General features: G+C 44.1%; 1 protein-coding gene across 7 annotated transcripts in view; it reads right to left on the bottom strand.

Moving 5' to 3' along the window:
- Window positions 1-16,893, bottom strand: part of LOC109893017 (ankyrin repeat and KH domain-containing protein 1) — a 54,074-nt gene that overhangs the window by 17,313 nt on the left and 19,868 nt on the right. For 4 of the 7 annotated variants that reach the window (XM_031826980.1, XM_031826981.1, XM_031826983.1 and 1 more), the window contains exons 6-24: window positions 15,657-15,890; window positions 15,372-15,466; window positions 15,021-15,258; window positions 13,781-13,972; window positions 13,496-13,605; window positions 13,141-13,228; window positions 12,869-12,996; window positions 12,493-12,636; window positions 12,269-12,371; window positions 11,189-12,082; window positions 9,918-10,048; window positions 9,709-9,820; window positions 9,403-9,548; window positions 8,931-9,073; window positions 5,636-5,849; window positions 5,319-5,494; window positions 5,059-5,221; window positions 4,709-4,804; window positions 4,468-4,584 (exon numbers count right to left, since the gene is read on the bottom strand). In XM_031826980.1, the coding sequence (XP_031682840.1) occupies window positions 4,468-4,584; window positions 4,709-4,804; window positions 5,059-5,221; window positions 5,319-5,494; window positions 5,636-5,849; window positions 8,931-9,073; window positions 9,403-9,548; window positions 9,709-9,820; window positions 9,918-10,048; window positions 11,189-12,082; window positions 12,269-12,371; window positions 12,493-12,636; window positions 12,869-12,996; window positions 13,141-13,228; window positions 13,496-13,605; window positions 13,781-13,972; window positions 15,021-15,258; window positions 15,372-15,466; window positions 15,657-15,890 (3,524 nt within the window). The remainder of the gene's footprint in view (window positions 1-4,467; window positions 4,585-4,708; window positions 4,805-5,058; window positions 5,222-5,318; window positions 5,495-5,635; window positions 5,850-8,930; window positions 9,074-9,402; window positions 9,549-9,708; window positions 9,821-9,917; window positions 10,049-11,188; window positions 12,083-12,268; window positions 12,372-12,492; window positions 12,637-12,868; window positions 12,997-13,140; window positions 13,229-13,495; window positions 13,606-13,780; window positions 13,973-15,020; window positions 15,259-15,371; window positions 15,467-15,656; window positions 15,891-16,893) is intronic. The other 3 variants (XM_031826982.1, XM_031826986.1, XM_031826979.1) reach the window with 1 other exon arrangement.

The raw sequence follows: 16,893 nt of genomic DNA, 5'->3' as shown, positions 1-16,893 counted from the left end.
AAGAGTGTGAAAAGCTGTCATCAAGGCAAAGGGTGGCTACTTTGAAGAAGCTCAAATATAAAATAAAATGTGGATTTGTTTAACACAGTTGTTTTATTACTACATGATTCCATGCATAGTTTTTATGTCCATTCATAGTTGATGTCTTTACTATTATTCTACAATGTAGAAAATATAAAAAACAAAGAAAAACCCTTGAAAAAAATATACAGATTTGTTACTGCTCAACTAAAACAACCTCGGACGACCAGCAGCCTAACGACCAAACAATCGACCAAACAATCGACCAGTCGACTAATTGGGTTCAGCCCTACTCACAAGTAATACAACAACTGGTCTATTACCGGTGTGGTTATATAGTCTACATCAAATTTTAGAAAAGTAAAACAGTCTGAAAATAACAATGCATTGGCAGGGCAATTCAAGCTAAATCAATAGGTGGTGATAATGTTTTGGGCCTAAAGCCTAATACATAAACCTCATTACTACGGTACTTTTTTAAAATAGGTTAATGTTGCATAAGCTTACATTTTTTAAAGTCAAAAGAATATCCGAAAGGTAGATCTTGGCTTGGATTTTGACTCAGAAAGTGATTGACTCAAAAGGGTGGTGACCACTGACATAGATTGAGGTAATCTACAGTCTCAGCAGTGGAAAAATATGAGGCAGTCTCTCTCAAAGTGCCAAATAAGGAAAAGGTGAGCAAGAAGACTGGGAGCGCAGCCAGCGTCCTAGAGCACTCCATTGCTCAGCTGTACCAAGAACTTCTCAAAGCCAACCCTTGTAACTCAATAGGAGCTGCTATGTTTTACAGAAAAAAAGAGCAAGAACCATTATACCACAGAAAAGTGCTAAACATGTGGGTTGCTTGCCTCTACGAATACTTTGAAAATATCAAAACAGAAATTACAGTGAATGGCCACCTGATGAGCAAATATTCACCAACCATAAAAGGTGTGCATGCATTTAGCAGTTGCACTATGCAAAAGAAAGGATGGTGGAAATCCCCTGTAGTTAAGTGTCAAACAGCAGTGCAAGGATTGGTGTCCATAGACAAGATCCATTTATTGCCCCCCTCCTCAACAACATAAAAGGACACTGATGGGAGATTGTCAGACAAAAAAAAATTTACAAAATGGGAAACAAGAGTACGCTAGAAAAAAAAATGTATCACTGGTCTGTAAGCGTGAATCTATGGAGATGCTTACTGATGAACAAGAGGTTCAAGCTTTTTCCGAACACATATTCATCAAGGACTGGCAGAACAACCAACTTGCAAAAGTGAAAGCCAACCTTCCAGAACACACAGCACTGGGCATCCTGGACTTTGCAGAAAACTACACTTGCAGGTACCAGCATGAGGCCCAGGGGGCTTACTGTACCCAAGAGAGTGCTACACTGCACCCCTTGGTAATGTACTACAAATGTGGAAAATGCCCCATGACCATCACAAAAAGTTGTATAATGATATCAGATGACCTCAAACATGACTACAATGCGGTCGACACATTTCAAACTGCAGCTATTGATCACCTGAAAAACCAAAGAAATCTGGAGCTCAACCAGTTATAAAGACACTGACAGCTGTGGTGCACACTACACATCACAAGGAACTAGATCTGATGTTAGCTATGCTGTGTCTGATTTTGGTTTCCTCATACAACGTAACTATTCTGGCTGCAGACACAGTAAAGGTGCCAGTGATGGGGAAAGTGCAGTAATCAAGAGTCTTGCAACCACAGCAGTGAAGGATGGCCGAGCCCTGATCAGAAACGCAAAGGAGCTCTACAACTACAGCATTGCATCAAAAACAACAGGGTAGTGGCAACCAGAAACCTCAGCTGCTTCTGTGAGTGTCTCCATGGGATTGCAGTTTGTGAGAATATATGTTGGGCAATGGAGAGAGGTGAAACTTCAGAGTCTGCATGGTAGTAACACATTGCTTACATTACGTAAATCTTGTTTCATATTAAATGACTAATTTCAATAACCTCATGTAATTCTTTGTTTCCATACCAGAACTTTGAAAAGATATAGCCGAGACCAGATGGATGACATCACACACACACAGTGCATGAGGTGTATTGATGGTAGTGGTGAATAAGAGATCTAATGTCATAAATCCAGAGAACATGCTGCAAGTGAAAATAGGGTATACAGTGTAATAGGATATACAGTGTAAGAGACACGGTTTGAATAGTTCACCGATTTACTGAATTTCATTGATTATTATCAATGATTTTCTTGACAGAGCCCATTGTATTGTATTATTATATCAACTACAATGGCAAGATAAAGTATGTGAACCCTTTGGCATTACCTGGATTTCTGCATAAATTGGTCATCAAATTTGTTCTGATTTTCATCTAAGTCACAACAATAGACAGTGTGCTTAAACTAATAACACACAAATTGTATTTTTCTTGTCTATAATGAATACATCATTTAAACATTCACGGTGTAGGTTGGGAAAAGTATGTGAACCCCTTGGCTAATGGCTTCTCCAATAGCTAATTGGAGTCCAATCAATTAGACGAGATTGGAGATGTTGGTTAGGGCTGCCTTGCCCTATACAAAAAAAACTCAAAATGTGAGTTTGCTAATCACAAGAAGCATTGCCTGATGTGAGCCATGCCTCGAACAAAAGAGATCTCAGAAGACCTAAGATTAAGAATTGTTGACTTGCATAAAGCTGGAAAGAGTTTTAAAAAGTATCTCTAAAAGCCTTGATGTTCATCAGTCCACGGTAAGACAAATTGTCTATAAATGGAGAAAGTTCAGCACTGTTGCTACTCACCCTAGGAGTGGCCGTCCTGAAAAGATGACTGCAAGAGGACAGAGCAGAATGCTCAATGAGGTTAAGAATAATCCTAGATTGTCAGCTAAAGCCTTACAGAAATCTCTGGAGCATGCTAACATCTCTGTTGATAATTCTACAATACGTAAAACACTAAACAAGAATGGTGTTCATGGGAGGACACCACAGAAGATTCCACTGCTGAAGTTTGCAAAACTGCACCTGTATGTTCCACTGCACTAAATATTATGTTTACAGATGATACTACAGTTGAGTTGTTAGGAAGGAACACACAACAAAAAGGCACATCAAACCAACATCAAAACCTCATCCCAACTGTAAAGTATGGTGGAGGGAACATCATGGTTTGGGGCTGCTTGCTTTCATTGCCGTAAAAATGAATTCCCAAGTTTATCAAGACATTTTGCAGGAGAATGTAAGGCTCTGTCCACCAATTGAAGCGCAACAGAAGTTGGGTGATGCAACAGGAGAACGATCCAAAACACAGAAGTAAAATAATCATCAGAATGGCTTCAACAGAAGAAAATATGCCTTCTGGAGTGGCCCAGTCAAGAGTCCTGACCTCAACCCGATTGAGATGCTGTGGCATGACCCCAAAGAGAGCAGTTCACCCCAGACATCCCAAGAATATTGTTGAACTGAAACAGTTTTGTAAAGATGAATGGTCCAAATTTCCTCCTGACCATTGTGCAGGTCTGATCCGCAACTACAGAAAACATTTGGTTGTGGTTATTGCTGCCAAAGGAGGGTCAACCAGTTATTAAATCCAAAGATTCAACATACTTTTTTCCACCCTGCACTGTGAATGTTTACATGGTGTGTTCAATAAAGACATGAAAATGTATAATTGTGTGTGTGTTATTAGTTTAAGCAGACTGTGTTTGTCAATTGTTGTGACCTAGATGAAGATCAGATCAAATTGTATGACCAATTTATGCAGAAATCCAGGTACTTCCAAAGGGTTCACATCATTTCTATATTCAGTGGCAAGAAAAAGTATGTTTATTTTTTTCCATTCTTCGGGAATGGTTAGCATGGCTATAAATGATCGGGAAATTAACTAAAGCACAAATAGACTTGGCTACAAATAAACATGCGGTGTCCATGTTTCACGTGACATTTTGAGTGACATGTAGATGTTTTGTGGTTGCAAGGTGGCTTTCTGGTCTCATTGTGGATATCTATACTTTTGTTCCTCTAACTACATAAAATCATATTGAAATATATATTTTCTTTTAAGTAAATGTTTACTCTGTCACACCTTGGCCCCTTTATTTATAGAAAGGCCCATATAATACACACACCTTTGTATTGCATATTTGACATAGTTACCTGAATTCCTTACCACCCCACTAAAGGTATCTGCAAATAAATTCATTAAAAATCCTACAATGTGATTTTCTGGATTTTTCTCATTTTGTCTGTCATAGTTGAAGTGTACCTATGATGAAAATTACAGGCCTCTCATCTTTTTAAGTGGGAGAGCTTGCACAATTGGTGGCTGACTAAATACTTTTTTGCCCCACTGTTATATATATAATTTTCTGGGGTGGGACTACAAATAGCACCACTTCTGTATAATCATAAATATAGGGAATAGGGTGGCATTTGGGATGCAATAGCTTTTGTTTGATAAAAAGGTTACTCACCTTCTCCAAGTCCAGCTCCTTCAGCAGAATGCTGGCGTTCTTGTTGGCTTCTGCTGCCTGCTGATCTTTGGCTTTGACAATGGTCTCCATGCACTGGTGACATTTTTTCAGCAGGTCCTAGAGTATAAAACAAGCTTTGCCGTTGGGAGTTCACCCACACTTTCAGAGCGCCCTAGTGTTTTACCTATGTTGATATTTTTCAAATGTTCAATTAATTTATTGCTGTGTCTTTTTATCTTACCTTGTCTGCGATGGTGGCAATGTATCTCATGCACTCGATGTCCGAGGGGAACTGGTTGACCTCCTTCACCAGGTACTGCACCACCTTCACATGGCCCTGTAAGACAGAGGTCAGATGTCAACCTCCCAGGATTCTTCTTCCATTTGCGCACCACCAGGGTCAATATCTAGGTGCAGGAAAGGGGAGCCTGTCCTAGAGTGCCAAAGTGTCAGATATGAGATATTCAACTATAAGTCAATATCAGAGCATATTTACATAAAGGAGCATGTGACACGAGTGTTTAATCACAGTATAGTTTCATTTGGGTAGTGGGGGGGGGGGGGGGGGGGGGGGCGGGGGCAGTGATGTACCTTGCGAAAAGCAGCCATGAGTGGTGTGATCTTGCGGTTGTCTGCTGCATCGACATCGGCCCCGGCCTGCACCAGAAGCTGCACCACGTCAAAATGCCCACCGTTGGCTGCCAGCCACAAGGGTGTGTTCCCCTTCTTATTACGCACGTCGATGTGAGCACCTCTGAGGATGAAGACGACAGGGTGAGTAGACGAATGATATTCTGACAAATGCCATGCTCAATCTCATATTACAGTCATAGGACTGTATCAGTAATTACCTGTTGATGAGGAGCTCACAGAACTTGTAGTGGCCCTTGTCTGCAGCAATGGTGAGCGCCGTGTCTCTGGAGGAGGGGACAGGTGGGGCGTTGACGTCAGCACTCTTGTCCAGCAGCACGCGTCCCACCTCAGCATAGCCACCCGACGCAGCCTCCATGAGGGGAGTCAGACCAGTCTAATAGAGAATGTAGGAGTCAGTGACATACTCCACCAAACAGACACCACACTGTCTAACACCAAACCTCATTCCTAATGTCTGACTTGACTCCAGCTCACATAAGACATGTCATGTTTAGCCGATAGCAGCTGCTCTCACCTTGGCGCGGTGCTCCACGTAGGCCTTGCGGTCCAGCAGCAGACTGACTACCTCCGCCCGTCCCTGGAAGCAGGCCAGGGTCAGTGCCGTGTTGCGGTTGGTCTCGATCTGAGCGTTGATGTCCGAGCCCATGTCCAACAGCAGCTTGACCGCAGGGACGTGGCCGTTCATGGCCGCCAGCATCAGAGGAGAGATACCGAGCTTACTCCCAGTCCTGAAGGAAACAGATACACAATGAGAGAGAAACAGACAGGGAGCGGGGAAAGCAAAGATAAACAGTTCAAGTAGAACTGTTTTAACTACCTTGCAGATATGAAACAAACAATCATAATATCAGTCAAACCAGCGTTGAGGTTTTAAAAATAGGTTATTTTTGACAAAATTACATGACGTACATTAAGGTCTTGTGAGCAGAATTGATGGATGCAGTTCAATGCATGATTCATATAATTCACCAATACATTTCTTGGTAGTTGAAAAAAGATTGTTATCAGCTTATAAATCACAACTGGCCTGGAACATTGTTTGCTGCCCCAACCCATTCGAGATGCACTGTTTCAATGACTGAATATTTAGAACAAAAACAGACTAAGGCTGGGAATGTCAATACAATCAAACTAGCAAGGGCAAAGATCACAAGTCGGTCATATGGTGGCTAATAGGCTAGCGCAGGTGTCAAACAAGGCCCGTGGGCCGCATAGGACATAAATGTGAGTATAAATGAATCAACAGTTGAGTCATCTACTTTATGAAATTACAGCCAGGTGCGCTCGGATCAGTGAATTCAACATCAGTTGAGCTGCTTTAGTGTGTCCCGTTTACAGCGAGCAGCGGAGGGACAGTGTACAGACCACAGTCCGAGCTAGTCTACCAAAATGTTGCAGTCTGGCTTCGGTTTTTAAAACTTGACAATTAATAACAAAAAAATAAATCTGCAACAAAACACCATGCAAAAGAGAAACATTTAGGCCTATTACAGCAACATTTGAGCAGTAGTCTAGGTTGGCTAGTCAACTACGATAGCTGTATTTTGCATTCAACCACACCAGTGATTTATTCAGTGAACCAAAGAAAATCACACACTACCGTTCAAAAGTTTGGGGCCAGCATCCCAGAGTCACCTCTTCACTGTTTACGTTGAGACTGGTGTTTTGCGGGTTCTATTTAATGAAGCTGCCAGTTAAGGACTTGTCAAACTAGACAATCTAATGTACTTGTACTCTTGCTCAGTTGTGCACCGGGCCTCCCACTCCTCTTTCTATTCTGGTTAGAGCCAGTTTGCGCTGTTCTGTGAAGGGAGTAGTACACAGCGTTGTATGAGATCTTCAGTTTCTTGCCAATTTCTCACATGAAATAGCCTTCATTTCTCAGAACAGGAATAGGCTGACGAGTTTCAGAAGGAAGTTCTTTGTTTCTGGCCATTTTGAGCCTGTAATCAAACCCACAAATGTCGATGCTCCAGATACACAACTAGTCTAAAGAAGGACAGTTTTAATGCTTCTTTAAATCAGAACAGTAGTTTCGGCTGTGCTAACATAATTGCAAAAGGGTTTTCTAATGATCAATTGGCCTTTTAAAATGATAAACTTGGATTAGCTAACACAGCGTGGCATTGGAACACATCAGTGATGGTTTCTGATAATGGGCCTCTGTACGCCTATGTAGATATTCCATTTTTTTTTTTTAAATCAGCCTTTTCCAGCTACAATAGTCATTTACAACATTAATGTCTACACTGTATTTCTGATCAATTTGATGTTATTTTAAAAATTGACCCCAAAAAATGATTTTCTTTCAAAAACAAGGACATTTCTAAGTAACTCCAAACTTTTGAACGGGAAGTGTATATATGTTTTAAGTTTAAATGTTACAACAACCTATACCTACATTTTTGTTATTTGGAGTTGAATACTTTTTGATTAGGGTTGCAGCCTATTATGCACATCTGCAAGTATAGCAGCAAAGGCAGGACAAATATTTATCTTTTGTTTTAATATGTTAAAATGCTATATACATCAGCAGACATAAAAAGGGACATGTTTTTTCTAATAAAACAATGGCTAGTTTGGGTCACAGTTGCATGTTTTCTTTCCAAAATCAAATAGGCAAAATTTTGTTTTTTCAATATTGTCCGTGCGCTGATTGAGTTTGACACCCCTGGGCTAGCGTATCTATTTATGTAGCTAGCTATTTATTTAGCGAGCTAATAACACGGCACCTAACGTTAGCTAGCTATGCCATGTCATTGGAGGAGTGGGTGAGTGAGTGACCGACATTTCCCCCTCATCCTTTTTCGGTGGCTACAGCTAGAGATGCTGCATGTGTCATAAGTTAGCTAGCAAGAAACGTGAATCACTTTGGTAGCTAGCTAGCTAGCTAGCTATACTGAACTTGAACGACTTTTTCACAGTTAGCATATCTCTTAGTTGTCAATCATATATATTTGGCATTGATCAAACATGCAGGCAGGAAAGTTCACATTGATGTCAAAGCATGGGTTGGGACAAGCATGCAATGACAGGCAGGCTGCAGAAGGACGAGAAGGCTACTATTACCCATTATATATGAGTGCAATTTTGACAGACAACTAGGTGAAAAAGTTGAAGGTTTATCAAATGTTCGCTTGTTAGATTTTAGCTCATCTTGCTCTGGATAGCATTAGTTGTTGATCTTGTTGTTGATGTGCAAAGGCCACTGAGGGAAAGATAACCTTTTCATGGTTGTTTGATCAATAGGATTGTGCAGTTCCAAACTGTTAAACTCTCATGTTATTTTCATATTTGCAGAAATCCATTCAGGTCTTTGTGGCTTTTAGTGAATGCGTTCTAAAGATCTAAAGCCACGCTATTGTTACTGCCTATAAAAAACACAGTCCAGTTCCAAGTGAATGACGGCAGGCCTGTGTGGGAAATGGCTTATTTGCAAATAGGCCTACTGTAGCTCTGATTGGCTATGGCGCACCAGTGTGCGTAGAATCCAGTCCTGGACAGTTATTTGGTTTTATTTACTGCAGTGTCTATTAATTGTCCAAAAGCACGACTGCTAACAAATGCCTTACGTAATTCCCAAACATTCTATGAATTTATAAAAACATGAAAACGACCATTTAAGTGCTCGCTTGTCATAAACTGTAAAGGAAAGGTGTCATTATCTTTCTGGGGGTATGATTCAACTGATTTTAATAAGATTTCATGTTGCTAAAATGCTGTCTGTTCCACTTTGATATTGGGATAAAGGCAGAGGTGCAGCCTGCACATGGAAACAAACTGTGGAAATGAGGGCTGGTTGTAGATACCTGGAGTTGATTTCAGCACCAGCGTTGAGGAGGATCTTGATTATGTTGACATAGCCTCCTGAGGCAGCTAGGCTGAGAGGAGTGTAGTCTGAAACGTTACGGTGCTCCTTGTTGGCCCCGCGCAGCAGCAACAGCTCTACCACCTGAAAGGAATGGACCACAAGTTATTCAATCCACAGAACACATTGTTTTTCTAAATGTATGGAGTGTTAAACTAGTCTAGACAGGAAGTTGGTGTCTGTCTGGTTGTCCGGACTGTTGTTTCTCTATGGGGTGGTTCAAATCGGGCTGTCAATGGTCTGAAAGATGCCAGCTCTGATCACACTACTGAACTTGATTTCATCCAGCAGCTCCCTTGTATTAGTTTAGCAACCAGCAGTTTGGGCCAGTTAAGAGCCCATAGTTCAGCCATTTTACTTGGTCTCTGATCCTATAACAAGTCACTGATGTGGTGTTGAACGCAGAGCAGCACCTCTTGTCTTCCTCCAGAGCAGGCCAGGGAGAGAGGTGTGTCTTTGGTTCTCTCTGACTGGGCTTCGATGTCCCCTCCTTTATCCAGCAGGATCTCCACCACACCAACATGACCCGCTGTAGCAGACAGGATCAGAGGGGTGAAACCTGGGGACAGACAGAGGGACAGACACTTAGATTACTCTCAAACATCATACACAGATATGGACTCTCACTTCTAGACAAATGATCAGGTTCTCCTAAAATTGACACATTTACAAAACTAAAGCAAAACTAACATATAAAAAAAAATGTATGGAGTGTGTACCCTTCTTATCCCGGTGCTCGATGTTAGCCCCGCGAGCAATGAGCACCGACACCAGCTCCTCATGGCCGCCTGCACAGGCCAGCGTCAGAGCGGTGTCATGATTGCTCTCCGTCTGAGAAGAGATACAGTCAGCGTTATTTTCCTTTTCCTGACGTATTACTACTATTAGCTTAGGCAGTGTGTATTATCAGATAAGTTGTGTGACGTACGTGTGCGTCGATGTCCACAGAGGGGTAGAGGGGGAGCATGGAGGGTGGGGACTCTGCGTCGATTGGCGTCTGTGCTGTGGGTGTGGGTGAGGTTGTAGTGTTCAACATAGGCACTCTGCTGCTCACTGCTGCTGAGGGAGAGAGTTGTTAAAACCTCTTGAGCTGACAGCCCTTTTGCACTGTTTTGCTATGGTATGCATCAATCTAGCAAGAGGACAATATTTTCAACTGTTGTAGTGTCCACCCCCCTCCATGCCATTTGAATGAATAAGCCTTTTTATACTTTATATGTCCATATATGGTTACAATTAGTTGTAGAAACACCTACCCAAAAGATTTCACTTTCTTTATTACTTCACCAAACATTAGTAATTAGACATTAGTAATCTTCAAAATGTGTTACATTTGTGAACATCTTAACATGTTGGCCATTTAAACAGCATGCGTCCTCCGTATCAACGGGAGAAGCACAGTGACAAGGTATTTTTCTTCGTTCTGAGCATATGTTTTGGGTTTGCCGCAGACGTAACGGAACTTTTGACTTCCACACAAAATGACTGTCACTATTTTAGGTTTAAGGAAGTCTGTAGGTTTCATTCTTTATCATAGAGCTACACAAGTTCCATATACAGATGTGTGCGCTCGAGACGAATGCAACGAGCGATCTCTTATCGCTCTGCGATGGACCAGAATTTTCCAATGCCTTGATCACATCTACAGCGCCGTTGCGCAAAATGGTACGTAGCATCATCTGTATATGTGTGCAACAAAAGTTCGACATTCACCTTTCCGCTACCATTTCTGTCAGGCCCGTCTACGCGTACAGTTTCACGGATACGTTCGATAAATCCAACGTATGCACCACACAGGTCGCACTGCAAACTGCCTCTGCAACGAAACGCTGCAAAGCAAACGCAGCGTTCCATTGGAAATGGATGTACTTCTGTGTACCAAAATGCAATAAAGCTATCGGTGTGATCGAGGCATAAGCACTTCTCAATAATATAAACATAATTTCAGTCATTCTAGTGCCTGATTTCGGTCACTTAAGTCTTAAGAGGTTTTAATAAGACAAAACATTCAAATTATAACCAAATCGTATTACATTAGAATTTAAGGATCAAGACCATTTGTGAATTCTGTTTAAAATGTACTGAAACTGTGTTGAGTATTAAGGAAATGGATGGGGGAGGGAACACTGTCACTACTTATAGTTATTAGAATAACTAAGGAAAGAGATGAACCAGAGTCTACAGTAACTGCTCACACACCTGCCATGATATCGTCCAACGTGTCTGTGAGCGTCTGTGCTGGTGTGGCTACCATAAGTCCATCAGGGGCCTGGGTGAGAAGGCCCGGTCCCAGGCCTGTCAAATGCTGCCCCAGCATCTGCTGCTGGCTCACCATCGCCCTCTGCAGGTCAGGGCTGTCGAGGTAGTCTGCTGTGCTGAAGTCTGTGGATTGCTGGAGGGCCAGGGACTGGACAGGTACGAAGCTGGCCTGCAGGCCTTGGGTCTGAGGAGGAGAGGTTGGCGGGTGCTGTTGGGCCTCTCTGTACAGGATGGTGTCCACCTCGGGCAGCTTGGCATAGTCCACCTCTTCATCCTCCTCGTCATCATCTTCATCATCATCGTCGTCATCCTCCTGTTCCTCGTCGGCGGAATGGAGCTGCCCATCGTGGTGGTGGTTGCCCTCCCCGTCCCCCTCAGTGCTGGAGCCCGGCTGTGCAGCCTGCATTGGCAGGGGGGTGCCGGGCTTCTCCACCCCTGCCGCCTGACCCGGCTGCCCCGGGTCGTCCTTCAGGCCTTTGGCCTCCAGGTACTCTTTGGTGAACTGCTGCTGCGTCTTCAGCTGCAGCTGGCGCTCCACCTTCTGCAGCTCCTTGAGGATCTTCTTCTTCTTCTGCACCTGCTCCTCGCGGCTCTTCTTCAGCTCCTCGATCTTGTCTTTGGTGAGCGGCTCTCCCTGGATCAGCTCTAGAGACTGCAGCTGGGCCTTCTCTATGGCGGAGATCCTCTGGCCCAGCTCGTTCAGCTTGCCCTCCGTCTCCTCCACAATGCATTCCAGGGGCTGGTATGGGTGGAAGGGGGGCAGCAGATCTGCATCTGGACTGCCTGCAGCGACGGGGCTACCCAGGTGGGGGCTCAGCCTCTGCTTGGAGCTGCCTGAGACAATCGCACAGGACAACACAACCAGTTAGCTACGAGGTTATACCATTCAGTATTACAGTAATCATTACCTGTAACATTTTGATGCCTTGTGCAGTCAACTGGTGTCTAGTGGGCTTCTTGGCCAGGGAATGAACAAAGTTAGACATGTATTTGCTGTTAACACACGTTTTATGAACTGACATTTTGTGATGACCGGTGGAGGCGTTGTGATGTTGGAGGGGACCCTGTCTGGCTCTTGAGGAGGCACCACCATGGCCAGGGCTTGGAACGGAACTCGTGGAGCCTGTTTGGGTAAGGTAAAGTGTAAGATAACATAAAAGTATAATTTGGTATCAAAACGTCATCCAGACAAATAACATGTTTGTAGAAGTAGATGTTTGTCTATAGGCAAGTCAGCAGTCTACCTGAGAGGTGTCATGAGAGGTGGGTGTGAGCTGAGACATGTCAGGCGTGGGGACCGATAGGATGTTGTTGGGGTAGTCGAGGAGGTAGGACACCACGATGGTGTGTCCACCCTTAGCAGCTTCAATCAGCATGGTGGAGCCATCCTATGCGAAACATGTACAAAACACACGTTTCCATTAGTCTCAGGTTCTTGGGAGAAGTTACAATTTATCTCAAGACAACTGAAAAAGATAAAGAAACAATTGTGTTCATAGGAGTTACAGAAAGGTTAGTCTTTACAGGAGTCCATTAGAATGCTTGCCGTGCTTGCATTCTTAACATTAGATTTCTCTCCTGAGACCTTTCCGCCCAGGAGCTTGGGACAGGAGAACTCACCTTCAGTCTGTGTGTGGGGTCGGCCCCGTGGGCCAGCAGCAGCTCCACAACGGCCAGGTGACCCCCAGCGCAGGACAGAGACACCACAGTGTGATCATTGTTGGCCGTCGCCCTGTTAACATTAGCACCTGGTGGAGGGAGGGAGACAAAGGACAGGGTCAACCTAAGCCCACCTGCAAAAAGTAGCAACACTACGACGTGTTAAGACGAATGTTCAAATGTGTCAGATGTCTGGTGTGTGGTTGTTATACAGGGAGAAGGTAGAGGCACACCTTTGCTGATTAGGAACTGCACAGTACACAGGTGTCCCGCTCTGGCTGCTTTCATCAGAGGGGTCCGGCCCCCCTCCGATTCATGTTCCTGCAAGACAAACAGAAGTGAGTCACGTGGGCACACAGAAACACATGAGCCTATTCAAGCAGCAATGTATACAGCATCTTAAAAACGCCCAAGCTGCATCCCAAATGGTACCCGATTCCCTATGAAGGGAATATTTTAGGATGCCATTTAGGAAGCACACCCACACTTATGCAAACGTGTAAACAACTCGTGCAAAAACGCTATGTATTGACATGAACTGATCCCCCATAGATGAGGGCAGGACAGAGGGTTGGGGAGAGGTCTCACCAGGTCAGCCCCTGTCTGCAGCAGCACATCAGCCACGTCTGTGTGTCCGTTCTCACAGGCGTACGTCAGCGCTGTGTCTCCCGTCGCCGTGGTGGCGTGGACATTTGCGCCTGAAGACAAGAGTACAAGTGTCAAATTACACACTGAGGGTTGTGTGTGTGCTCAGGATAAAGAAAAACTTGAGGAAATGATTGTTTTTATAGCCAAGTCAATTTCAATAAATGAGGTTAGTAGAGTTTGGTTTGAGAGAGACAGGCTGTCCTTCTTAGGAGAGGTTGTGCTCACCTGCAGCCAGCAGGTATTTGACCAGCTCCAGGTGTCCCTCTTGAGCAGCCTCCATGAGAGGCGTGGAGCAGCCCAGCTCGATGTCGGCCCCGGCCTTGATGAGGAAGTCAGCCACCTCCAGGAAGCCCCCACAGCAGGCGAGCGTCAAGGCCGTCTCCTGGGTCTCCTCTGTCTGAGCGTTGATGTTGGCACCTGCAGACAACACAGACAACATAGACAAAGGGACAAGGATTCATCAGATGATTTGGCCTGGAACAAATTTTTAAGTAGTACTAATCTATTCCTACTGTTGGACCCCAGAATTCTTTCCCCCGATTTGTTTTAGAAAAGCCAGCTTGTCCCTTTTGCATTAACTCAGTAAGGAAGTAATCTTAAAACTGTAACTGAACATCATATCACTTGGATTCCTTCATTTTATTTCCAAAAGAGGACTTCTGCATTTTGCCTCAACACTAAGCTTGGATGGACAATATACAGGTGTAGGATCTTAATTTGACCTACACAGAGTCCACAAAACATTAGGAACATCTTTCCAACCCTTTTGCCCTCAGAACAGACTCAAATCGTTGGGGCATGGACTCTACAAGGTGTCGAAAGCATTCCACAGGGATCTTGGCCCATGTTTACTCCAATGCTTTCCAGTTGTGTCAAGTTGGCTGGATGTCCTTTGGGTGGTGGACCATTCTTGATATACAGGGGAAACATTGGAAACTGCAACGTTGCGTGAAAAACGCAGCAACGGTGCAGTTCTTGACACTCAAACCAGTGCGCCTGGCACTTACTACCATACCCAGTTCAAAGCCATTTAAACTAGCCTTTGCCCATTCACCCTCAATGGCACACATACACAATCCATGTTGCAAATGTCTCATGGCTTATAAATCCTTCTTTAACCTGTCATCTACACTGATTGAAAAGGATTTAACAAGTGACATCAATAAAGGAGCATAGCTTTCACCTGGTCAGTTTCATGGAAAGAGCAGGTGTTCCTAATGTTCTGTACACTCAGTATATTGTTACAGAAAAATTATCCTACGGCAGCAGGATTTAAACGTTTAAGTCCATAATGTTGCTTCATCTGTGTTTAGGCTAAAATAAGGATCTGTGTTTAGGCCAAAAGAAGGATACCTAAAACTGCAATAGCGTTAACATAACTGTGCTAGTGTGGGTTTTCAGTGGATTTATGTAAATCACAAAGCTCATCTGCATTTCCTGCAGTGTTGGAAAATTCTCAGCATACCTTGTGCCAAAAGCAGCGCTACCATCTCCTCGTGGCCCTCTCGTGCAGCCTCCATGAGTGGAGTGTATCCCTCATCATTAACCTCCTCCAGGTTGGCGCCCCTCTCGATCAGCAGGGCAGCTAGCTCTACATGCCCCCCACAGGCCGCCAGCGTCAGCGGCGACTCAAACGAGTCAGCAGGCATGTTGACCTGCGCCCCGCTGTCCAACAGCAGCCGCGCCACCTCCACATGCCCATCCTGAAGAGAGGCAGAGACAACAGGGCTCACCAACGTGCACAGCCATACTGCACCTTGTCCAATTTAATCGTGCTGCACAACCTAAAAGTGTTCCTGTGTCTGTGTTTATTCACCATACAAGCCTCCATGAGTGCTGTGTGCATCTCGTCTGTCTTGTGCTCTTGGTCGGCCCCAGCCTCTAACAAGAAGCGCACCATGTCCAGGTGCCCTGTGTGTGGGAACAAGAGGAACAATGATAAACAATGCTCTGGGTGCTTCTTTCCTACAATTACAATTCCTGTTTAACATTCATACTTTTTCAACATACGTGACAACATTAGATCACTTCAGTCACGGATATCTAGACAAAGACCGATCGCTCTGATGCATGGGTAAGGGGTTCATTGTCCAGGACGTACCTTTATAGCAGGCCAGCGTAAGAGCACTTTCCTTGAACTCGTTGGAGTGCGTGTTGATTCCAGCACCGTACTCCAGGAGCACCCGGGCAACCTCCACGTGTCCCGCGCTGGCCGCCTCCATCAGGGGGGTGTGGCCGTTTTCATTGTGGTCCTCGATGTTGGCGCCTTCCTTCAGCAGCACCTTCACCACATCCAGGAAGCCGCCCGCACACGCATACGTCAGCGCTGTGTTACCTGACAAGAACAAGGACAGAGTGTTAGTGTTTGTGGACATTCACAGCAGATGTACAGTGCCTTGCGAAAGTATTCGGCCCCCTTGAACTTTGCGACCTTTTGCCACATTTCAGGCTTCAAACACAAATATATAAAACTGTATTTTTTTGTGAAGAATCAACAACAAGTGGGACACAATCATGAAGTGGAACGACATTTATTGGATATTTCAAACTTTTTTAACAAATCAAAACTGAAAAATTGGGCGTGCAAAATTATTCAGCCCCTTTATTTTCAGTGCAGCAAACTCTCTCCAGAAGTTCAGTGAGGATCTCTGAATGATCCAATGTTGACCTAAATGACTAATGATGATAAATACAATCCACCTGTGTGTAATCAAGTCTCCGTATAAATGCACCTGCACTGTGATAGTCTCAGAGGTCTGTTAAAAGCGCAAAGAACAAGGAACACACCAGGCAGGTCCGAGATACTGTTGTGAAGAAGTTTAAAGCCGGATTTGGATACAAAAAGATTTCCCAAGCTTTAAACATCCCAAGGAGCACTGTGCAAGCGATAATATTGAAATGGAAGGAGTATCAGACCACTGCAAATCTACCAAGACCTGGCCGTCCCTCTAAACTTTCAGCTCATACAAGGAGAAGACTGATCAGAGATGCAGCCAAGAGGCCCATGATCACTCTGGATGAACTGCAGAGATCTACAGCTGAGGTGGGAGACTCTGTCCATAGGACAACAATCAGTCGTATATTGCACAAATCTGGCCTTTATGGAAGAGTGGCAAGAAGAAAGCCATTTCTTAAAGATATCCATAAAAAGTGTTGTTTAAAGTTTGCCACAAGCCACCTGGGAGACACACCAAACATGTGGAAGAAGGTGCTCTGGTCAGATGAAACCAAAATTGAACTTTTTGGCAACAATGCAAAACGTTATGTTTGGCGTAAAAGCAACACAGCTCATCACCCTGAACACACCATCCCCACTGTCAAACATGGTGGTGGCAGCA

The sequence above is a fragment of the Oncorhynchus kisutch genome, linkage group LG6 (assembly GCF_002021735.2).
Source record: "Oncorhynchus kisutch isolate 150728-3 linkage group LG6, Okis_V2, whole genome shotgun sequence".
NCBI classification, from domain to species: Eukaryota; Metazoa; Chordata; class Actinopteri; order Salmoniformes; family Salmonidae; genus Oncorhynchus; species Oncorhynchus kisutch.
This window is presented reverse-complemented; position numbering and strand designations above follow the sequence as displayed.